Source organism: Acinonyx jubatus, chromosome C2 (assembly GCF_027475565.1).
Source record: "Acinonyx jubatus isolate Ajub_Pintada_27869175 chromosome C2, VMU_Ajub_asm_v1.0, whole genome shotgun sequence".
Taxonomy (NCBI): domain Eukaryota; kingdom Metazoa; phylum Chordata; class Mammalia; order Carnivora; family Felidae; genus Acinonyx; species Acinonyx jubatus.
This window is the reverse complement of record NC_069384.1, coordinates 81874281-81897689: the sequence shown is the minus strand read 5'-3', so window position 1 is coordinate 81897689 and position 23409 is coordinate 81874281. Positions and strand designations below refer to the sequence as shown.

At 51.0% G+C, this 23409-nt stretch overlaps 2 protein-coding genes across 2 annotated transcripts; both read left to right on the top strand.

Moving 5' to 3' along the window:
• Window positions 1-999: 999 nt before the first annotated feature.
• On the top strand, window positions 1000-10108 carry AP2M1 (adaptor related protein complex 2 subunit mu 1). The gene is made up of 11 exons (XM_053221146.1): window positions 1000-1154; window positions 3175-3291; window positions 5162-5427; window positions 6127-6209; window positions 6816-6951; window positions 7041-7182; window positions 7654-7773; window positions 7876-8011; window positions 8112-8209; window positions 8731-8842; window positions 9497-10108. The coding sequence occupies exons 2-11, from the start codon at window positions 3218-3220 to the stop codon at window positions 9629-9631; spliced, it is 1302 nt and encodes a 433-aa protein (XP_053077121.1). The 5' UTR covers window positions 1000-1154; window positions 3175-3217; the 3' UTR covers window positions 9632-10108.
• A 1847-nt stretch (window positions 10109-11955) lies between these two features.
• ABCF3 (ATP binding cassette subfamily F member 3) lies at window positions 11956-23124 on the top strand. The gene is made up of 21 exons (XM_027061319.2): window positions 11956-12107; window positions 12339-12486; window positions 12646-12725; window positions 13236-13282; window positions 13465-13562; window positions 13664-13786; window positions 13951-14217; window positions 14535-14615; window positions 14705-14764; window positions 14863-14919; window positions 15033-15055; window positions 15158-15213; window positions 15340-15540; window positions 15632-15708; window positions 16785-16829; window positions 16908-17040; window positions 17575-17663; window positions 17762-17853; window positions 18041-18173; window positions 18323-18410; window positions 18502-23124. The coding sequence occupies exons 1-21, from the start codon at window positions 12035-12037 to the stop codon at window positions 18658-18660; spliced, it is 2130 nt and encodes a 709-aa protein (XP_026917120.1). The 5' UTR covers window positions 11956-12034; the 3' UTR covers window positions 18661-23124.
• Window positions 23125-23409: the final 285 nt, after the last annotated feature.

The following is a 23409-nucleotide window of genomic DNA, read 5'->3' as shown; positions in this document are numbered from 1 at the left end:
GTGACCACGGTTTGAGGGAGGCTAGATCTTCATCCTGCCACATCCTGACTTCTAGCAGGACAATGCTAGGGATAATAGGGTTTTCAACCAGGTTTGCCCTTTTTTGCCCTTCTTCCCATAATAGGCTCAGCTACAGGGAAGGCAGCAGGGTATCTCTCCCTGTTGAGAAGAGCTAACAGATTTTATTTAGGTCCTGCGAAAGCCAAGAAGGCCTTTCATGTTTGAGGGTTGGCTCTGTCTCTTCTTCTCAGCTTGGATGTGAGGATTAACTCTTCAGAGAGGGCATTTCAAATTCCATGTCCAATTAAATTAAACTTGCCAACGTTTTTTTTAAGCAACATATATGTCGGTCACTAGAAAGCACACAGGTCCTGGCCTTGAGGGGTCACATAGGTGTGCATAGCTGGGATAGAACAAACATTCTTGAAAAGCTTTGGCTAGTTTCTTACAAGTATTTGCCTCCTCGCTCCCTACCCTTTTCCTTGGGTCTTGATCCCTGGGAAAAGGCTCAAGTCTAGTACAAATATTTGATGAAAGAATCTTGGGAGAATCAGAGGTGGTGTTAGAAAGCAGTGAATTCAGACAAATACTTCCGCCAAGTCGTGTGTGTGTGTGTGTGTGTGTGTGTGTGTGTGTGTGTGAATTGAACACAGCCAGTCCTCGGACTCCGGAGACAGAAAAGGCCTACAGCGATCTGAGGCTTAACAGATGGGCTTCAACAAATGGCATTAATCCTCAGAGGCTCTCCATAAACACTGAACTAGGAACAGGAGGGATTCCAGACTACAATTCCCAGAATGCTCAGTGGGGAAAATGAAGGAAGTGGAGCAGCGTATGATGGGATGTGTATTTCGTGTAGGGCTGAATAAGGCCTCTCCTATCCCTCCCCAAGGCACTCCTACCCCGCCGAAGGCAGTCGGTCGTTGTAGTTTTGTTAAACCTAGGAAGCTTAAAATTGTAAGCAAAAAGGAGGAGAGGTTTGACGGGATTTGTAGTCGGCACGGTCTTCCGACGCGCAAGCGCAACTGTGGTTGGGGCGGGGCCGGGGCACTGCAGTGAAAGCCGAGGCAGCGGGCAGGCGAGCAGGGGGCGGGCGGACATCTTGGGATCTGGAGAGTGGCCGGGCAGGCTGAGAAGGGGGCCGCGGACACCAGGTGAGCTGGGGATCTGGCCAAGGGTAAGGGAGGATGCCTACCCTGCTGCCCAGCTTTGCCCTTCCCTGCACTACGCTACGCGGAAAGCTGCCCACACCCGGGAGTGGCCTCAGCCTTCAGATCGGGAGGGAGCTGACGGCTGGGCGGGGGCGCCTGGGGCGCGGTTGCAGGACAGGCTGGGAGCGGCGCCCTCCACCTGACCCGTCCGGAGCCTCCCGTGAGAGGGATACTTACTGGAATCCTTCCAGAGCGGGGACTCCGCGCGGCGACCCCCTCCCCGGGATCGTGACAACCTCCCTGCCCCTTGGCGCCTCCTCTCAACGGAAGGACAATTCCCCCATCTCCTAGGACTGTGACACCCCCTTTGGGCTTCTTCTGGGACTGTGACAAGTCTCCCACCCTGCGGCACCCCCTCCCCCCAGTTGAGTGACACCCCGCGGCTCTTTTTTCTCAGACCTGTGACAGCCCCCGCACCCCCGTGGAGCCATATTTTTTTCCGCGATGTCTTCCTCCCCAGGGCGAAAAACCCATCAGCCCGTCATGCCACTGCACTTGAACTCCAAAGCAGGTTCTGTCGCCCCAGCTTTCCTTTATTCACTACTGTCAGTCTCTCACTGCTGTTTTTCTTCTTCAGAGCCTTGACCTTTGCCACACTGGAAACTTCTTCCCCCAGATGCCCCCACCATCCCTTTTGCTGCTCCAGGCTCACCTGAGTAGACTGCCTGGCTGTTTCTGCCAGTCTTTCCCCTTAACTCATTATTCCATTCCTGTCCTGGGCCCCACCTCGGCTGCCCTGGTGCTCTGAGGTCCCTACCACTGTGTGAACTTGCGTCTTTACCCAGGGCTCTAAACTCCATTTTGCATTTCTTCTCCCAGCCTCTTTGGACTGAGGGATGGAATATGTCCTCCACCACCTTGAGAGACCTCTCACTGAGTTTGGGAGACCCTGGTGGCCGCAGTAATCCGCTTTATTTTCCAGTCTAGGAAACTCTGCTAAACTCCCTCCACCCTGTGAAAATTAATACCAGAGCTAATTCAGGAAATCTAGAACTAAATTAACCCTTTTTCTCCTTGCAAACAGTCTAAATTAGTTTGACCCAAATAATTTGGATAATTCATATATTCTGCCCCTTGCTTATAGGTACTCAGGCCAGAAATCAGTTATGTCATGGGGTCTGGAATCATAGAATTTCAGCCAGATCGATCTCATTGTTTTATGAACCTATATTCCCACCCCCTTATTTTTATTGCATTTGGGAGCTGGGAGGGAGCCTCCCTTTTTAAAAGGGAGATAGTTAAAAATAACTAATAAGCAGCTTGGGTCATTAAAGTGTAGTCTGCCAGGGCTGGGGCCTTTCTCTCTGCTCTTTTGCCTGCTTATCTGACTGCCTGGGATTGGTTGGAACCACACTCCTGGGTCCGTGTCAGGGCCTAAGGCCTCCCTTTCTCTCCTCCCCACCCTGCACACCCTTTCCTGGAATGTTTAGATTTCTGTGAATTAGAGAGCCACAGGTCAGGCCCTACTGCCTTCTCAGAAGGGTAGTGGAGCCTGAGAGACCCGGTCTTCCTAAAGCTGTGCCTGAGGGCCCCAGGCCTGAACCAAGTGGAGGTAATTCCTACCGCCATTCCTGCAGCCGCAGGCAGGCCTTCACAGTGACTCACCGGCTACAGTCTGAGTGAGAGTCTGCACAGGAAGGGGCCAAAAAGGATCCTTGCTGAGTTCAGCACTGTGAAGAGAGGGGAGGGGGCTGCTTTCTGGGCTCAGCCCCAGAAAAGGGAGGGTCAAAATGGCCTTAGAATCCTGGGCCCAAGTCCTTCTCCATTTCTTTCTCCTTTCCAGTGTGAGATAAACAGGAACTGGAGCCTGGCTAAGGGGAGGGGCATGCCTGGGAGGACTGCAGGGTCACTTCTGGAGGGTTGAGTCAGGAAAAAAAGCCGAGCCAGTGACCTGCACAGCCCCAACTGGGGATGTTGGCAGAGGTTCTGAGGCCTTCCCTTACCCTGCCTCCGCCTGTCCTAGGTCTGTTCTCAGAGCGATGGGCCTTGGAGACTGAGCTGCCGCCATGATAGGAGGCTTATTCATCTATAATCACAAGGGGGAGGTGCTAATCTCCCGGGTCTACCGAGATGACATCGGGTGAGTCCCCTGGCTGAGCCAGCTGTGCCCCCACCCCTTATCCTTCCTCCCCAGCATGCAGGACCAGGTCTGTTGCTACCAGAGACTTGACTTGGGCCACCCCCTTCCCTTGCTGCATCCTAGAAGCTCAGCTAATACAACCTGGTTCCCATTAGGTCTGGTGGTATTGGCCTGATAGCCAGTTACTGCCTGATAGGCAGGACCTGTGGAATAGTGTGGCCCCTGCAGTCTTAGGAACTTTTGCCCTTCCTGCCTTCTCCTTTCCTTAGTGACAGACCTAGTTGCTCGAGATGTGTACTTTTGCCCTGACAGATTGATTTCTCCTTTGAGGAGGAGGGAGATATTTCTCCAGGGGATGGAGTTAGTGGCCAGGCTAGAGGTACTAGGCCATCTAAGTCTTGCTCTCAAAAGCCATTCTCTTGTTGAGAGCCTTCACTGGATTCTCTTGAAAGCCTCTCCAGGCTGCCAAATCCTCTCCCACTCCCTTTCTCAGGAGGAGGCAGGCTGCTGACTCAGCCATTTTCAGTTCCTCTGGGCTACCCCTGGAAGAGAGGTTGTGAGCAAGCCTGGAGCACTCTCTGGGTCACTGAGGGAAAGGCAGGGAGGCCATGTGGCCCTTTCTGGCCTATCAGAGTAGATGTGGAATAGCTTCTTGTTCTGGGTCCCTCAGACCTTAACAAGGAAGCGCAGCCTGCCTTCTCATTCTGCCTCACCCTGCACGCCACTGTTCTTTCCTGAGTGAGGGCACTTGTCCTAGCCTCAGCAACTCTAATGAGATTAGGCTTCTCTGGTTCCCGCTGCCCTGTTTTTCTTCCTCTAAGAGCTTAGGATAGAGAGTTACAGAATGGGCCTGCTGCAGCGCCTTAGCTCCTTGCCTCCCAGCTCCCTGGCTAGTGGGCTGGCCTGGCCTTTGTGGCTGTTTGTCCACTGACTGGTGGTGGGGCATGAGCTAGAGTTGTGGCGATGCCTGGCTTGCCTGAACCTGGCTGGCTGTACCCATAGACACCCTCCTCCTGCCGTGGATGGACCTGCTTAAGCTAGGGCACATACTGTCTTGCATGCCTTGCTATGCTCTCCACCCCTTGCCTGTTGCTTGTCTGCTTCCACCTCATGGTGTGTGCTGCCCACCCCCAGTGTGTTGTGTGTCTAATCCTCTCTCTCGTTGCTGTCACTCTCCTTTTCTTGCTGGCGTCATTTCTCTCATCCCATCTCATTGGCTGCCGTAGCAATAGGTAAGCAGCCTATCAAGCTGCCGCCCAGGCACAGGTGGGTGGGGGGCCCTGCCCCCCCATCATTGTTTTCTTCATCTGTTTTCATTCCCCAAACATGCCCTGGAATTGGATCCTGGACAGGAATGAATGGCCCAGCTCCATGGCCCCTCGGTCCTTTCTCCTGGGTAGATCAGAGCCTTCTCTGAAGCCATGCTGACTTTGTCTAACCGGTGGAATCACAAGTGGGAAGACTGGGAAAGAAGCAGAGTCTCTCTTTCATTTGGGCCTGGAGCTTACTGAGAAGCTAGAGAGGTTGCAGCTGGGAAATTGGGGCCAAGCTTGGGAGTTAGGAGCATACCTCCTTAAGCCTGATGGATCTCACTTTATTAACTCTACATCTATCCTCCTGTCATTGCCACTTGACTTCCCTCTCTTCCTCAGACACTAGCCCAGCTCTGACCCTACCCTTGTGCCTCTGCTGGGAGTCACAGGGAACTGCCCCAGTGGTTTAGGCAGTTGGCTTCAGAGTACATGCCAGACTTAAGCAGTGAAGGGGGGGGGGGGGTAGGGAAGGGGGAGTTGTTAGCAGCTGTGGTTGATCCCTGTGGAGTGAGGTTTGCCTGGGCGCTGAGCAGCCCCTGTGTACCCTTTTCCCTCAGGAGGAACGCAGTGGATGCCTTTCGGGTCAATGTTATCCACGCCCGGCAGCAGGTGCGCAGCCCTGTCACCAACATCGCTCGCACCAGTTTCTTCCATGTTAAGCGGTCCAACATCTGGTTGGCAGCTGTCACCAAGCAGAATGTCAATGCTGCCATGGTCTTCGAATTCCTCTATAAGATGTGTGACGTAATGGCTGCCTACTTTGGCAAGATCAGCGAGGAGAACATCAAGAACAATTTTGTGCTCATATATGAGCTACTGGATGGTGAGGCTGGCAGGGCGGTGGGCCTAGGGTGGGGCTGAACCTGATGGGGCCTGGCCTGGAGGTAGGAGCAGGTGTGAGGTTCCCTCCAGTGCCTTCTGAACTTTTCTGACTATTTGGTCTTTTGAGCCCTGAAGGCCAGCAAGTAGAGGTGGGAGAGGGGGCAGAGGACCAAAACATCTTTCAGGGGGGTAAGAACCTAACTGTGGGGCTTGGTAGCTGGGCCTCCTGCAGTTAAGCACATTTCCCTTTCACCTTTGTGGTTTGGGCCTTAGTTCCCTGACTGTCCTTCCAGCTTTCTATCTCAATAGCTGCCTCAGAGCCTGGAGGAGGGTGAGCTACTACCAGCTTCTAGGGTTACATTATCTCTCTTCCTCTATAGGGTATGATTTAAGGGAACAGAGTCTTTCCACCTTCCCACTGTCTGTCTGTTTTCTAAGGACTCAGCACTTCCTGATCTCTCATTCACTGGCTATAAGAGTCTTCTGCTGATTTTCTCTGTGAAAAAAACTGACATTTAATTATGTTTTCTTATGAAGCACAAATCCCGGAGTAAATGCTACAAAGCAAGAGGACAGTGCTGTAGATGATCCCACACTCTTCTGGAGCTGTCCTGGCCAGCTATGTCCAGGCCAGGGGAGGGATTAGACTAAAGAAACCTTCAGCTTTTTCCAGGGGCTGATGGATCCCTTCCTTTTGCAGAGATCCTGGACTTTGGCTATCCACAGAATTCAGAGACAGGAGCACTGAAAACCTTCATCACTCAGCAGGGTATCAAGAGCCAGGTACTCAGTTGTACAGCCACAGCCAGGGTGGGGCCCATCCTCCTTAAGCCCCCTGAGCTCTGTCCCGGCTGACTCAAGCACCACCTCTGACAGGAAGTGCTGGCCTGAGCCCTCTGCCATGATTGCTGGCCTGTTTTGCTGTGTGTGGCCCTCCACCCCAGGAGCAGCCAACTCAGCATCTCTGTTTCTGGGAATATAGTTCAAGCAGTTTCCTTCTGCACTGAGGGAAGGGAGGGTGTGGGCTGCTCTGGAGGCCTGGTGTTCCTCAGGAGGAGAGAGTGTGGGCCCTCCTCTAGGATCCAGGCCTTATAGCTGCCTTCTCCTTCTTTTCTGCCTGCCTCTTCCCGTCTGTGCTCCCCTACTGCTTCCTGTGGGCATCACATTGGCCCTTTGGCCTCCAGCATCAGGTAAGCTGTTCCCTTAGCTTCCATCTTTACAGCTTTGTTCCAGTTTTCTTCAGGCCCTGCAGCATGGAGCTTATGGGGAAGATGAGTTACAGGGTGGGGACCAGAAGGCAGGGGGAATGAGGGTAGAGTGGGGGTAGAAACAGGATGATTGAAGGTAGAGAGGAATGAAGTCATTATGTTGTCTCTGTCCCCCACGTAGACCAAAGAAGAGCAGTCCCAGATCACCAGCCAGGTGACCGGGCAGATTGGCTGGCGGCGGGAGGGCATCAAGTATCGCCGGAATGAGCTCTTCTTGGATGTGCTAGAGAGTGTGAACCTTCTCATGTCCCCACAGGGTGAGAGCCCTCTCGAGATGAAGCTGGAGGGGCAGGACCAGGGCAGGATCCTCATCCTGACTCAGATGTTCCCATTTATCTATCACCAGGGCAGGTGCTGAGTGCCCATGTGTCAGGCCGGGTGGTGATGAAGAGCTACCTGAGTGGCATGCCCGAGTGCAAGTTTGGGATGAATGACAAGATTGTTATTGAGAAACAGGGCAAAGGCACAGCTGATGAAACAAGTAAAAGGTGCCTGGGGCAGGGTTGCTGGTGGGAGAGGGTGGACCTCGAAGGGCTGAGCAGGGTCTGGTGAATCACAGATTCCTTTCTAGATACCATTTTTCCAAGCTCTTGACATCTGTGCTTAAGAGAGATGAGGGGATTGTACTCATCGTACTTAAAGAGTAGTCCCCTTTGTTTGATTCCCCAGGACTAAGATTTTTCTATAACATACTGATGGCTTCTGGCCAGTGTGCCTAAAACCTCTGGGTCCCAAGCAGCGGAGTTCTCCAGAAATGGTGAATTTGCAAAGCTCCCACTCATCCCTAAATTGGCAGCAGGGACCCCTGAGTCAAAAAGCTATGTTCTGGTAGCTTTCCAGTCTGTACTGCAAGCTTCACTCAGGATGTGGCAGCCTTTGGGGGTGGGATAGATTCCCAGCCCAACTCTCTCTTGCCACTCTCCTGTACCAACGAAGAGACCTTCTGCCCCTGCTCACAGTGGGAAGCAATCAATTGCCATCGATGACTGTACCTTCCACCAGTGTGTGCGACTCAGCAAGTTTGACTCTGAACGCAGCATTAGCTTCATCCCACCAGATGGAGAGTTTGAGCTCATGAGGTACCATTGGGGTGTGAGGAGGCAGGGAATGCTGCTGGCAGAGAGTGGGGAGAGGGAGGAGGACAGGCTCTGCTGTGCCAATCTTACTCCCCACCCCTAAAGGTATCGCACCACCAAGGACATCATCCTTCCTTTCCGGGTGATCCCGCTAGTGCGGGAAGTGGGACGCACCAAGCTGGAGGTCAAGGTGGTTATCAAGTCCAATTTCAAGCCTTCATTACTGGCTCAGAAGATTGAGGTGAGAACAAGGGACTTGGGGAGGAGGAAACACTGTCTCCAGATAAAGGCAGCTGATGTCAGGGCTTGACAGAGCTCTCTGACAGGTATATCACTTCTAGGTGAGGATCCCAACGCCACTGAACACAAGCGGGGTACAGGTGATCTGCATGAAGGGCAAGGCCAAATACAAGGCCAGCGAGAACGCCATCGTGTGGAAGTGAGTCTCCTTCACAAGGTCACTGCAGGGCTTAAGATGCTTTGGTGTACTCCCTTAAGTCTTACCTTCATCCTCTTGAGTGTGAGTGTGGTGTGTGTGTGTGTGTGTGTGTGTGTTGCAAGGATGGGGGGTGCCTGTCTGCTTCTCCAGGAGCCTCTGCTTATGCTGTCATCCATATACTTCTGTGTGAGTATGCACATGCCTGCACTTGGGTGCATGCGTGCATTTAGTTATCAAAATGCCTCAACATTTCCCTATTTGCCCTTGTAACATCTCTGAAATAGCAAGGGATAGCATGCTTTGTATTTAGGCTGAAATTGCAGCCCACAGTGCTAAAGGAATAGCAGACCCAAGATTCCATAGCAAGTGATTGCCAGGGCCCTTACCACATTTCCTGTCCTAGCACTTCCCACAAGTTCCTCTGTTCCGTTCCCCCCACCCCTCCAGAAAGGGCACCATCCACCTTGAAACTCCTCCAAGCTATCAGGGGCACTTGCTGCTCATTGCCCCTCTGTTCCTAGGATCAAGCGTATGGCAGGCATGAAGGAATCACAGATCAGCGCAGAGATTGAGCTTCTGCCCACCAATGACAAGAAGAAATGGGCTCGACCTCCCATTTCCATGAACTTTGAGGTATGGCAAGGGGGGGGCCTAGAGCCACTGCAGAGGGTATGCTAATAAAGATCTTAGGATCGTCCAGGTCACCTTCTGCACCTTGTGACCTGCAGATGAGACCCAGAGAGGGGAAAGTGACTTTTATAATTCAAAGACCCATTTCCTCCCCCTTCAGGCCTCTTACTAGAAATTACTATTCACACTGACAAAAAAAATCTGTGACTTGTAAAGTTTGTCATAAAACAGTTTTTTGGAAAAATTTAGATTGTTTGACTACCAAATAAGACCCAAAGTTTATTTACACACAGGAGACTAGGCTGGCATTGCTTTGCACATGTTAGACATATAATTTTCTCCACCTTATTTTTTAAGCCCATAATATTGAGCGTGGGTCTTTGGTTGCTGCCTCCTGCTGATTAAAGGAATTGATTCGAGTTACCACAGGCAGGGCCTGATTTCCAACCCAAGTGATTGTTAGTTACACTTGGATATGCTTTCTTCTTTAGTAACCTTTTAAGATCCTTCAAGCTTCCCCTAGCTTCTTTCAGGACTCCGATCATTCAAACACCTGTAGTAGAGAGAGATGAAGTAGGGCAGAGCTACAGAACTTCCCAGAGGAGAGCAGCTGTGAGAGGAAGACCAAATTCCTAACTGGAGCTATCCCTTGCCCAGGTGCCATTCGCCCCCTCTGGCCTCAAGGTGCGTTACTTGAAGGTGTTTGAACCGAAGCTGAACTACAGCGACCATGATGTCATCAAATGGGTGCGCTACATTGGCCGCAGTGGCATTTATGAGACCCGCTGCTAGCTGCCTAGTAGCAGCTAGCCTGCCTCCCCACCCACCTTCTTCCACAGGTCTGGGTGCCCCCGGGCCACCACACGTCAGCGTCTCCTCCCTCCTGCTTTGCTGCCTTCCCTTTGCACCAGCCCCTGAGTCTAGGTCTGGACCAACCACATCGTGAGCGGGACTGGTGGAGCAGTCCCTGGGCTCCCTGGGCAGGGTGGTTTCTGGGGCTCCTACTCCACCATCCATCTGTGTGCCCTGGCCCAATGCCAGGCTCTGTGTTCTGTGACCAAAGCCAGGTGGGCTCCCTCTCCTCCCCTCCCCTGTGGCCACATCTCTCTGGAGTGGGAGGGTTGGCTGCCCCTCACCTCGGAGCTCCCCCAAAGGCCAGTAATGGATTCCCAGCCCTCAGTCCCTACTCTGCTTTGGGATAGTGTGAGCTTCATTTTGTACACGTGTGACTTTGTCCAGTTATAAACCCAATAAACTCTGTAGAGCCGAGATGCTAAGTGTTGGTGGTGCCGGAGCTACACGGGGAGGGGAACTGATGGGATTGCTCTTCCCAAATCTTAACACCGCATACTGTGAGTTGAGTAGAATTTTATATTCTGAGCTCTCTTAAGGTTCTGGGCCCCCTTGAGGTGATCCAAGCCCTTATCCTGACTGGTGTCAGTCCCAGGCCTCCTTTCTCAGAACACAACCTCAAGGGCAAGCAGCTCCACCTGTTCCTAGTTCCCTGAGGGTAGAGATTCTTTCCCTAGTTGACCTCCAGTTTTAGACAGGTATTTTCTAATTAGCAGAGATTAAGCAAGGTTTACATTTGTTTTTTCCCACCATCTTGAGAAACTGACCTCAGTTCTGTCCTTTTCGCAATTACCCAGGCTTCCCAAACAGTGGTGAGTGGCTGGTAAAAGGGATTCTCCTCCTTGCTAACTTCCCCTCTGCAGAGAATCTTGTGATAAGCTAGTCCTTAAGAGGAGTATTCCATACCCTGCTGGTGTATTGGGGCAGATAAAAGAGCAAACCTGCCCTCACCAGTTTTCCCTTGTTTGGTTTCAGCCATTTTAAATCTATTAGAGAAAATTTCAAATATAAAGAGAAGTAACAAGATATATGTAATGAACGCTCATTCAACTTATCAACTCATGGCCAGTTTCTTATCAACATGATCTGTGTTCAAAATCCAAGAGTCCTGTGGTTTGTTTTTTTTTTTGTTTTTTGTTTTTTTTTTTTTTTTGCAACTTGCATCAGGATCTAAACAAGGTCCGTTGTGGTCAGTGAATGCTTTTTAAATCATATAAACCACAGGTTCCCTGTCAGCTCTTGCAGTGTTGTTGAAGAAAGCATAGTTTGTAGTCCCCCCCCCCCCCCCCCAAAATTCCTCTTTCCCTCTATTGCCTATAAAATGGTTGTTAGCTCTAGGAGCTTAACTTTTAAACTTCAAATAGCAGGACTGATCCTGCGCAATGGCAAAGGATGGTGGATCTTAGGTGAAAATTTTAGAGCCAGGTTGGAAGAATATTCACATTAAATGTAAAGCAGCATCATTTGAGGAAAACAGTCTTAACTTCTGAGGAAATCAGTGAGAGGAAGTAGCTTTTTACAGTCATTTACTGAGCTTCCTGATGTAGAGCAGTACGCTTTGGGTGTAGGTAGGGAATAAATACCATTGAATTTGCACAGCCTTTTGTCGATCTGGTTTTCTTGCCCTTTGGTGGAGAGAGAGCTTGTGACCTGTGGTGAGGTTAGGACCGAGTGAAAATAATTCGCGTAGTACTGCTGAGCTGTCAGGTGAGAGAACGGAGTGCTGGTCCTGGGCGGGCTGGCCACCGGGCTGATACCAGAAGCCCGCAGGACCTGGGGACCGGAACAAAACCTGTGGGCTGTACATTACTGTGCAGGGACTTCTGAAAGCTCGGGGACGAGTGAGTCAGCAAACCTCTCGGTGGGCTCCAAAATGGACCCGGCTGGGCGCGCTGCGGTAGACGCGCCTCAGGGGAACGCAGAGACTCGGGCGAGGCCCGCGTACATTATCAACCCCTCGTCTGTCAGAAGGTTCCCTCCCACCGGACCATCGGTGTCTCGAGTCCAGATAAACCTCGAGCTTCCCTGCACCCTACCCCGCCGCCTCCCGTAGCTCCACCTCCCAGAAGGCAGCGAGAACCGCACATGTGGCTAGTTTTTCAGTGGAAACGGCGTTGCGCAAGCGCAGAGAGAGCAGTTCCAGCGTAGACTCTGAGCGGCGCTTGCGCACGGTTCCTCCATCCCAGATCACCTAGTCCACCGGATTCCGAGTGCTCTGCGCTTTTCTTACGTCACTACTAGGCATGCGCTTTGGGAGGAGGGGTGAGCTTTTGGGAGACCGGCCGGAGGCGGGTCTTGGCTGAGGTCTAACGGCGCCTGCGCGGACGGGAGCCCTACTGGAACATGGCGACTTGCGCTGAAATCCTGCGGAGCGAGTTCCCTGAAATTGACGGACAGGTCTTCGACTACGTGACGGGTGAGCGGAACCGAATCAACGCGCTGGGGAATCGGAAATGGAAGTCATTAGGGGAAAGACTAAGGGCGGGTAGTGCCGGGGACCGCTGCTAGGCCTCACCTCTGTGTGACCTCTTGTCCCGAGAGCCGGTTAGGGTTTGGAGCCCGGACTGGGGCCGTGGTTCGGGGGCTAAAACTGCTTGTATGTCTACCGTACCCGCTCTCTTCCTCGACCTGCCACGCCCGGCCTAAGGCGTCTTGCACAGCGGCAGCGCGGACTTCGAGTCTGTGGATGACCTGGTGGAAGCAGTGGGGGAACTGTTGCAGGAGGTGTCCGGGGACAGCAAGGATGACGCGGGCATCAGGGCTGTGTGCCAGCGCATGTACAACACTCTGCGCCTGTAAGTGCCAGGGCGGGGGAATCTTGGGGCAGGATGGGGGGTGGGGGCGTGATAGGAGGGCGGACGGTGAGGAGACGAGATGTAAGGGAAGAAAGGTCTGATGGTCGTAGAGCTTTTTATTCAGCTCCTAATTTTGCGCTTTCTGTTTCTACCGTCAAGGGCTGAGCCACAGACCCAGGGAAACAGCCAGGTGCTACTAGACGCCCCCATCCAGTTGTCAAAGATAACAGAAAACTACGGTGAGAGTGAGGGAAAATTGAACTAGCTGCCCTCTGCCCTTGTCTCAGCCTTCACCCCCTACCCAGCCCGCTGTCCCCTAGAGCCCAGGACTCCTGGTACCCCTTTTCCACAGGAAAAGGTTGTAGAAGCTAGTTAATGTCTTTACTGAGGGCAAAAGAGGCCATTGATGAAGGGAGTAGGATTGGACAGGTCTCCAAACTCTTAGGTAGGGTAGGAAGAATATGGGCCTTGTAACTAGACAGACTTGGGTTTACTTCCCAATTTTGTGACTTTTCTAACCAGGTGCATGACCTTTTAGGAGTTGCTTATCTGCCTCAGTCTCTCTATTGTCAATCTGGAAGGTGTCTTTTGGTTTTGTTTTGTTGAAAAGTGGGGGGATGACAGCTGTTTCTGGGATTGTAAGGCTTTTCTTTAAATGTCTATGTCTGTGTCTCATTCATATTAATTACTCAAAATGTTAGTTTCCCTTCCCTCAGGGAGAAGGTGACTGCTTTTCTTATCGCTTACAGACTGTGGCACCAACCTTCCAGGACTGCTAAAGAGGGAACAGTCCTCGGTGAGGAGGGGGAAGAAAGGGTGGGGGCTGAGGGTGAGCGAGGGTGAGCATTGACTGTCTTTAAATACTGGAGTATCTTTTTGGGGAATTTCTGATAAAGTCTTTCCCTGAGAGCAGGGTAACTTAAGATGTTGTTTCTGAGGCTACAACCTAGCCTGAAATGGTTGTGTTTGGACCTTCAGACAGTGAATGCAAAGAAGCTAGAGAAGGCTGAGGCTCGACTGAAGGCAAAGCAGGAGAAGCGCTCAGAGAAGGACACACTCAAGACCAGCAGCCCTCTGTGAGTTTAGTAAGAAGGGCTGAGAAGAGAATAGAGCAGTCTCTATTGGGATGGAAGGGTGGCTGGGAGTGCTAAAAGCCATCCATTTCTTCCTTTGAAAGAGTCTTGGAGGAGGCATCAGCCAGCCAGGCAGGCAGCAGAAAGGAGAGTCGGTTGGAATCATCTGGCAAGAACAAATCCTATGATGTTCGAATTGAGAACTTTGATGTGTCTTTTGGCGATAGGTGAGGGAGTGGCAGTGGGGGGTGACGTTTTTTCTTTTTCCAATTAAAGGAGAATTTGGACAGATGGAATGGGGCTTAAAATAACACTAGGTTTGTGTTGTTAAACTTGCTGCATACCTGTTTCTAGAGCAGTACCCTTTGTTTTCTTCCTGCTACCCCTGCAGGGTACTGTTGGCTGGAGCAGATGTGAACCTGGCATGGGGCCGCCGCTATGGACTGGTGGGCCGAAATGGGCTGGGGAAGACAACACTCCTGAAGATGTTGGCCACTCGGAGCCTGCGGGTTCCAGCCCACATTTCCCTGCTGCACGTGGAGCAGGAGGTTGCTGGAGATGACACCCCTGCCCTTCAGAGTGTGCTAGAGAGTGACACCGTGAGAGAGGACCTTCTGCGGAGGGAGCGGGAGCTCAGCGCCCAGATTGCCACTGGCAGGTAAAGGCTCCAGAATAGGTAGTAACCAGCAGCCACAGTTTTTCACAGAGTGCCTGTCATACTACCACAATCCATAACTTGCATGCCCATCCTAGTAAGCAGCAGAGCTTAGAACTTGGCTCTGTGGGGCTGTAAAGCCCCGTTCCTTCCACAGTGCCCACTGCCCTTACTGTCTTGAGCAGGTTCTTCCTGTCCTCTGTTCCTGTCCTGGCAACAAGGCAGTCGGTGACCTGCTTTTCAGCTACATAGGGTGCAGGACCTTCCCCCAAGACTACCTGCATTCAGGCTGAGTGCTCTTCCTCCCATTCCCACTCCAGGGCTGAGGGCTCAGAAGCTGCACAGTTGGCAGAAATATATGCCAAACTGGAGGAGATTGAGGCCGACAAGGCACCTGCCAGGTATTTAAAATTCCCCTTCCCTCCTTCAGATTTTACCTTTCCATTTCGTTACCTGTTCCAACGGGGTTCTTTAATTTCCTCACTTCTAGGGCATCAGTCATTCTTGCTGGGCTTGGCTTTACCCCTAAAATGCAGCAGCAGCCCACCCGGTGAGTGGCCCTTGCCATTCTTGGTTACGAACACTGTTGGCTCTGTCTCTACCTGTCCTAATGAACACCTACAGCTGATGTGATCTGTGTTTCTTTAGGGAGTTCTCAGGTGGTTGGAGGATGAGACTGGCCCTGGCCCGGGCCCTGTTTGCTAGGTGAGTCTCCTGGGCCTGAAGGGGCCCATGGATACTGTGGAGGATTGGCCTTGGTTCATGGGAGGTCATGAACTGCTGACCTAAAACCTCAAGGCTTGCATTCTTTTCTATAGGCCAGATCTTCTGCTGTTGGATGGTGAGTTTAAAATGGGCACCCTGACTTTGGGGTGAGGAAGGATGGCAGCATCCAAGTTCTCTAGCCCTTCAATCCCAAATGTGTCCGCCCCAACTTTTCCAGAACCCACAAACATGCTGGATGTAAGGGCCATCCTGTGGCTGGAGAATTACCTGCAAGTGAGTGGCTATAGGTGCTGGAGTAGGTCTAAGGAAGGTCTGCCTCTAAGACACTGGTGGGGAGGTGGGGGGTGCTGGAAGTTGATTTCCCTCCCAAACTGGGCCTGCCATCCTGTGACCCCTCAGACATGGCCCTCTACAATCCTGGTTGTCTCCCATGACCGCAACTTCCTGAATGCCATAGCCACAGACATCATCCACCTGCATAGCCAGCGGCTAGATGGCTACCGGGGAGACTTTGAGACCTTCATCAAGAGCAAGCAAGAGCGGCTGCTCAACCAACAGCGTGAATATGAGGCACAACAGCAGTATCGCCAGCATATCCAGGTATGGGGGCAGACAGGGCTAGGGGCCCATGGGTATTAGAGTTTTCAGGGATGAGGGAGCCTGACCAGTGTCTGCACTCATCCACCCACAGGTTTTCATTGACCGATTTCGCTACAACGCCAACAGAGCTTCTCAAGTGCAGAGTAAACTCAAGATGCTGGAGAAGCTGTGAGTACGGTGCCCTCGATTAGGCCCTGACTCTTATTCCCTTAATTTTTTCCCTCATTTTGCAGGGTACCCCTTGCCTTCCCATTCTAGGTCTCCCCTTTTCTAGAAACCAACTTTAATCTCCTCTCCAACAGGAAAGCAGAGAATTTTACACTGCTGTTGTAAATTAGTGTTGTCCCCACAGTCCTAGGCAACCACTAATTTCTTTTCTGTCTCTAATATATTTGCTTATTCTGGGTATTTTATATAAATGAAATCCTGTAACAGGCGACATTTTGTGTCTGGCTTATTTCACTTAACGTAATGTTTTTGAGGTTCATTCGTGTTGTAGCGTGTATCAGTATTGCCTGCCTTTTAATGGCTAGGTAATATTTCATTATAAGGATATACAGCATTTTGTTCATTGATTCATCAGTTGAGGGGTATTGGAAGTGTTTCTGTTTTTTGGCTCTTATGAATAACAGTGCTCTAAACATTTGTGTACAAGTTTTCGTATGGACATATGTTTTCTATTCTCTTGGGTATATGCCTCGGAGTAGAATTGCTGGATTACAAGATAATTCTATGTTTAACTTTTTGAGGAACTGCCAAGCTGTTTTCTAAAGCAGCTGTACCATTTTATATTTCTACCAGCAATGTATGAGGGTTCCAATTTCTCCACATCCTTGCCAACACTTATTATCTGTCTTTTTAATTTTGGCCATCATAGTGGGTGTGAGCGACAGCTCACTGTGGTTTTGACTTGGATTTCTTTAATGACTAACAACGTTGAACATTGGGGGGTTAATCTAATAGCAACCTTTCTAGAAGTGCCGGTGGTGGAAGGAAGTCTAAAATCAAAGGCTTAGGTTTTTGTGACATGAAATATTTATCACAATGTATTAACTGGAAGGCCAAAAATCTCCTGAAAGGGATATTGTGAACTGGAAGAAGGTACTCTAAAATAAGAATGGGGTCTGGATGGTAGAATTACGAGTTTTTTCTAGGTTTTTCCTGAACATCTATTATTTGTGTAGTAAGAACAAAGTCATTTTTTTAAGCCATAAATTTAGTTTGCCTGCCCCCTCTCTCCTCAGACCGGAGCTCAAACCTGTGGACAAGGAGTTGGAGGTGGTGATGAAGTGAGTGCTGGGCCAAGGGGCTGGTGGGGAGCTCTTGTTTCTGGCCACCTCTGTGTTCCTCACCACCACCTCCTACAGGTTCCCTGATGGGTTTGAGAAGTTCTCACCACCAGTTCTACAACTAGATGAGGTGGATTTCTACTATGATCCTAAGCATGTCGTCTTCAGCCGTCTATCCGTCTCTGCTGATCTCGAGTCCCGCATTTGTGTGGTATGGTTGCTGTTTCTCTGTTCTGTGAGCTGGGACTCTGCCACCCCTTCACGTGGTGTGGATTGGCCCAGATCATCTGGCTGCAAAGGGAAGTGGTATACAGGAGCAGGGATTGGCCTGGGCCAAGGGCTTTGCTATACTTCCTTGCAGAGATAGGAAGCCTGGTTGTGGTATTTTATGAATACTTAGAACAAGACTTTATCTTACTAGTCTTAGCTCTGAGTTTTCTCAAACCATGGAACATGGAAGAGAGATCAGATTTCAGGTCTTGGCTCTGCCTGTTGCTAGCTTGGTTACGAAGTGGTGATAACACCTACGTCACTCAGTTATTGGCAGGATTAAATCCCCTGCACTTAGTAGGTATTCAGGTGTCAGTTCCCTTTATATCTTTACTAGCTCTTTCATCTTTCTGTAGAGTTCCTTAATATTTTTTTCGTTGTTGAAGGAGTCATTGGTCAGAACCAGTTCTCATCTCCTTCCCTTCAGTGTCTCACACATGTCCACTCTTGAACATTCTCGGGGTTCTTTTTACAGGTTGGGGAGAATGGTGCTGGTAAGTCTACCATGCTGAAGCTGCTTATGGGGGACCTGGCCCCTGTCCGGGGCATCAGACATGCTCACAGGTAAAGCCCCCAATTCCAAACTGCTCATATACTGTAGCTACACTCGTTTATGGTCATTGCCTTCCATCCCCTCTTTCCACCTTTGTTTCTGCCTGTAGGAATCTGAAGATTGGCTATTTCAGCCAGCACCACGTGGAGCAGCTGGACCTGAATGTCAGTGCCGTGGAACTGCTGGCACGCAAGTTTCCCGGTACCTTAGGGATTTGAGTCCGGAAAGGAGGTGACCCCTACGGCTAGGCCCATGTTGGGGTGGGGTAATGAGCAGTGAGCCCCGAGTTTAAGTATAAGGACATGGGCATTTGGAGGTAGGGCTGAGGGGAGGGCAAAGAGAGAAAGTTGGGTCAAGAATCCACTTGATGGGGTGAGGCCTATTCCAGGGCGGCCTGAGGAGGAGTATCGTCACCAGCTGGGCCGGTATGGCATCTCTGGAGAACTGGCGGTGCGCCCTGTTGCCAGCTTGTCTGGGGGCCAGAAGAGTCGGGTAGCCTTTGCTCAGATGACCATGCCCTGGTGAGCTCTTGCCTTCCCCTCTACCCCCTACCCCCCTACCCCTCTACCCCTCTAGCCAAGTAGAAAATGTTTCTCTTGCCTTCGTATCAGAGGGTTCATTTTTCTCCCAACCCCAATAACTACCCACCTTCCTGGGTACTGCCTTCTAGCCCCAACTTCTACATTCTGGATGAACCCACAAACCACCTGGATATGGAGACGATTGAGGCTCTGGGCCGTGCTCTCAACAATTTCAGGGTGAGTGTGCCTTCATGCTGCCTGCTCCTCCCCAAGTGTCATCACCCCTTAGGGCCCCCCCCTGAGTGCCTCCTGGTCTCCTCTCTTTCAGGGCGGTGTGATATTGGTATCCCACGATGAGCGCTTCATCCGGTTGGTGTGCCGGGAGTTGTGGGTGTGCGAAGGCGGCGGCGTCACCCGGGTCGAGGGGGGGTTTGACCAGTACCGCGCCCTTCTCCAGGAACAGTTCCGCCGTGAGGGCTTCCTTTAGGGTCACCAGGCCGAGGACTGTGCCCAGGATATGGACTGGTCTCTCAGACCCCTGGGCAGCGATATAGGCAACCATCTCCAGGCCACGGACTTCCCCCAACTTTGGGGACAGCCTTATTTCCAAATCTCCTTTTAACTGGAGCATCCTCTGTATAACCCAGGGAACCCCGTCTAAGTGTCTGTGAGGACTGGTCTTCAAGGGAAGGGGTGGGGGTGCCCTCTGGTTATAGATCCCCCCCAACTGCCCCAGCTCTGACTGGGCCCCAAGTGGCTGCTGTGTAAATTAAATGTCCCCCTGCATCTCCCTGGCTTCATCTCTGCTGCTCATTGGCAGGGCTGCAGCACTTGCCCAGTGTTAAGGGGCGTGGGCTCTGAGGCTTAGGCTTTTCCTGTAACACTTATATCAGTCACATGGCCAGGTCCATGGCAGCACCAGTCTTGCTCTGGAAGGAGGTGTCATTAAAGCCACTGGGGCTCAGAGATCACCTGCCTTACTTTGGGTGGCCTGAGCTGGTGGAATGAAGGGCAATGTATTACATCACTGGGGTATACTATTCCCTATAGCCTGGGCTCAGCTGCAGCAGAAGGGGGCTTGGTTTGTGCTGCCTCAGTCCCACTGCTTGGAGGAGTGAACTGATTCTGTAACCTGGCCTCCAGCATGGTTTGTCAACTGCTTATGCCTGTGGTCTCTGACTTAGGCTCACCTTGCTTCTCTGATCCTCGGCTGGAGCTGAAGAGAAACCGAGAAACTATCTTTGTCCCATTTTGCTTGGGTGGCTTCATGTTCTTTATTTTCCTTCGAACTATGTAGGGGGGGCCTGGGAAGTAGGGAATTGAGAATGGGGTCGAATGGGAAGAAACAGCACTTTGTTTTTAAATCAAGGAATCTCAGGAGAGCAGTTGTTTAACAGAGTAGTAGCTCTTTTAAATATTGTTTCTTGAGGACTCCACTTCTATATGTAATTGTTAGAAGACACTAAAATAGGAACCTTGCCTTCCTCAAAGACAACAGAAAAACCAGAATCAACAGAAGGAACTTGCTGGCTTCATGGGAAATTGTAGTCACAGGGGTCAACCTAAGATTTGTAGCCCCCTGAGGCTGTTGTGGTATGTAGGTAGCTGGGGGAAAGAGCCTCTTTTGGAGGAAAGGAGAATGAAATCAAGAAGGCTCTGTTCACTACACAGCAGGTGCTGGTAGACTGAGGAAGCTGGCCAAAGGGCCACTAGTCAGCCAGCCTCCTCAGCCTCCCTCCCTCTTAGAAGTCCAGAGGTGTTCCAGCCACTTCTGTGTACCATTGAAGTCACGAGGGTCTTCTCATGGTCCCCACCACACTCCTCACCCTCAGGCCTGCAGGTGTGCCAGTTTGGGGGCCGTGTGGTGTAGTTTCTGTGCCAGGCTCTCAGCCCCTTCACCCCTCACTAATTTGTGAATCCCTGTAGGAGTCCTCAATTTCTCAGTTGGTGAGAATGCAACTGAAGGGTTCTGTGACACAGAGTCTGCTTCTTTGGATGTGGCTTTGTGTACAAAGAGCAAAGGCATTGGAGTAGGGCCTGAAATCAAGTCCCAGCTCCATCCCCAGTAGTAGAAGGGGCCACTAGTATTAGCTGGGTAATCACAGCACATCACAACCTTTTTGAACACCTTCCTACGTGGTTTCTTTATAGGGTTGTGAGGTTTAGATGGCAAGCACATAACATATAAGCCCTCAGAAAGCAATTCTTGGGTGAGCGGTCTATGATTTAAAGACTATTATTATTATTTGAGGAAAGAGGAAATTTTTCTCTTGAGTGGCTCCAGAGGTGGACCATTTGGGGCTCAAAGGAAAGAAAACTTTTAAATAGGCTGCTTTCTGGGAGTGAGTTCCCAGAGACTGTTCGGCCCTGCCAGGCTACGGAGAAGGGCTCTGAGGGGGAAGCCAGCACTAGATGGCCTCCAGACTGGCTTCCAGTTTATGATTCCATGAAAGAAATGTGAATGAAGAGCTTTTATATATGACAATATAAGTCTATTGCTGCAGGACTTGAGAAAGACGGCATGAATGAATTGCAGGAGGTGAGAAAGATCCCAGGATAAGTGTGTATGGTGAATTTCTGGAAGTTAGGGGAGGTGAGTTGGCAGGAGATGGTGGTCTTCAGGGATGGAAAATGGCAGCAAAATCAGCCATCTCCACTCCACAGGGCAAAGGGGAAAGTGACCCAAAAGACTGCCCTTGATCACTCCAGACGGCCCAATACAGCAGTCTGCCCTTCCATGCTGTGGAGACCCTATCTAACCCCAGCCATTGGAAAGCTGGTCCTTCCCACAGCTACTGATGCTGGAGCTGCCCTGCCGACATCAGGCCTTTAAAGCAGTGCAGAGCCAGCCGGGTTGAAAGACCTCAGTCTGCAAGGTCTTCTTTGAAATGCTGGCCTCCCCGCTTCTGCTGGCCTTACCATACTCACCAGTGCCTTCCCAGACAACCTGGTTGGTTGCCGGTGGACAAGGGTGCAGTGGGTCTCTGCACCAATCTACATGACCCTCAAAGATGCCAGCCACAGAATCGTTTATCCCAATGTGATATTGCTGTCTTGAGATTTGTTAGACCTAGACATTTTACTGAGCTTTCCAGGTAAATGTTAGCACAGAATAGGAGAGAAGGTACCATTTACCCTGCCTGGCCAGGCCCCAGCCTGATGTGTCATTTGGGTACAGAACATCTTACTAGGAACTGTTCCCCAGGCCTGGGTCTGGTCCATCCACAGATGCAAACCAAACAACACCCCTGCCAGCATCAGAGCACTGTCACTGCATCAGCGGGAGCCCGCAGACTGGATAACTGAAGGGCTGGGAGGGTTTTTCAAACCTGGGGTGATTCAACCCCGCCCTCTTCCAAGTGGGCTTCATTGGCACTGTGTGCTTCCCCCATTATAAGCTGTATGCCGATAAGATCGTAGTTCTGGTTTGCCTTGATATCCTTGAAGGCCAGGCCACGGCTTGCTCATCTTTGCATCTCCTGTGCCTGTCACAGGTTTGCTTCCCTGGAAAGCAGCTTGAGATCAGTTGAGCAGAGGGAGAAGCCGAGCAGTGATGCAGGCCCAGGAAAGGCTCAGCCAAGCCCACATTCTGGAGCTGGGATAGCCCTGCAGAGTTGGTCTAATCTGAGGCAATGGGTTCAGCCTTTATTCTGCTGAGTGATTAGTCTTTAGGTGCCAGCTGCTACCAGAACGAGGCGTGACCTTCGGAAAGGTTTTCTTCAGCTGAGGCAATCCTCCTCAGGGGCTGACAAGTGAGGGCTTTCTGCCGTCAATACGCAGCAGCTGGGGCAAGTTCTTCACTCCTAAAGGGGGATCTGGGTAGCCCATCACAGCATCCACTACAGTGCCTCCCAGTTAATAGGTGCTCAGTTAAAATGCTTGTTAAGTGACTATTTGGGGAAAATTGAGAAAAAGTAGAGAATGATGGAGGAGAGAGCAGAGGCAAGAAGACCAACAGGGAGGCCATGACCCAAATCCAGCCCTAAGGACATGGAGTCGAGATGATGGAGGCAGAGGTGAGACCAGGGAGGGTGGTATGCTGACTTAGCAAGGGGTTTGGAGCTCTGCCCAAATGAGGGAGGGCTCCTTTTTCTGGGCCTGAGTCTTGAAATAAGTGAAATGAAATGAGAACTTTGAGACACTAAGAGGTTAAAGAGATATTTGTTTTTAAACCTTCCCTTGTTCCTCCTTTCAACACAATGCTAAGGAAGTAACAGTTAATATTTATTGGAGTCTTATGTAACAGGCACCGTTGTAAGTGCTACACCTGCACTAAATCAGTCCTCGAAACCCTATGAACTGGCACAGTTGTTATCCCTGTTTTACAGATAAGGAAACAGTTGACCGTGGGTGTCTGGGCTGGGATTCAGGCCAGGCTGGCTCTATATCTCTAACTGCTACAGTGCTGCCACTTAGCTCTACTGTGTGACATACTGAATAGTCAGGTTCTTAATTCCAGTGCTTAAAACTCACTAGTTGCATGGAGCAGGGGAGGGGGAAAGTTTGAACAAGCTCCTCTCCAGAGGCCAAGCCGATGAGTAGGTGTACCTGGCACAGTGGCCGATGTGCTAGGTGCTCAATGAATCGTTAAGAAATCCCAAAACACAGTTTAGTGGAAAGTCATGCACTGGGGTTAGTCCAGCTCTTCCACCGGTGGCATCTTGGATAAGTCGACCTCTCCTGGGTAAATTATCCTTCAGTGGGCTTACTGCACTTTGTCCTGCCTGCTTCTTTGGGTAGTTGGAAGGATTAATTGAAACAAGGTCTTGCGCACGCTTGGATGGCTCAGTCAGTTAAGGTTCTGACTCTTGATTTCAGCTCAGGTCATGATGTCACAGTTTGTGAGTTTAAGCCCCTCCTTGGGCCCTGTGCTGACAGTGCAGAGCCTACTTGGGATTCTGTCTCCCTCTCTCTGCCCCTCCCCCATTCGTTTTCTCTCTCTGTCTCTCTCTCTCTCTCTCTCTCTCTGTCTCTCTCAAAAAAAAGAAACAAGGTCTTGTGCAAACTGAATATTTTTATAAACTGTAAAGTGCTATGGATCAGCCTGTGGGAGAGCTGATGTGGCAAGCACCCTAGAGCCTCCTCTGGAGACAGTCTCACAAATGCTCAGGGCATCATCAAGATGTCACCCAAGAAGGGCCACCCCACAGCCCTCATCTGCTGAGCTGCACATCAGAAAGCACGGGTGCAGGAATGCCTAGCCCCTGCTGAGTTACATGGGGTTGGGCAGAAATCA

Coding starts and splice junctions, on each gene's coding strand:
- ABCF3 (XM_027061319.2), top strand. CDS start 12,035: ATGGCGACTTGCGCTGAAATCCTGCGGAGCGAGTTCCCTGAAATTGAC. Junction 12,487..12,645: donor ATGTACAACACTCTGCGCCT/GTAAGTGCCAGG, acceptor TCTACCGTCAAG/GGCTGAGCCACAGACCCAGG. Junction 15,541..15,631: donor AGTATCGCCAGCATATCCAG/GTATGGGGGCAG, acceptor ATCCACCCACAG/GTTTTCATTGACCGATTTCG.
- AP2M1 (XM_053221146.1), top strand. CDS start 3,218: ATGATAGGAGGCTTATTCATCTATAATCACAAGGGGGAGGTGCTAATC. Junction 8,210..8,730: donor GAGAACGCCATCGTGTGGAA/GTGAGTCTCCTT, acceptor CTCTGTTCCTAG/GATCAAGCGTATGGCAGGCA. Junction 8,843..9,496: donor CCATTTCCATGAACTTTGAG/GTATGGCAAGGG, acceptor TCCCTTGCCCAG/GTGCCATTCGCCCCCTCTGG.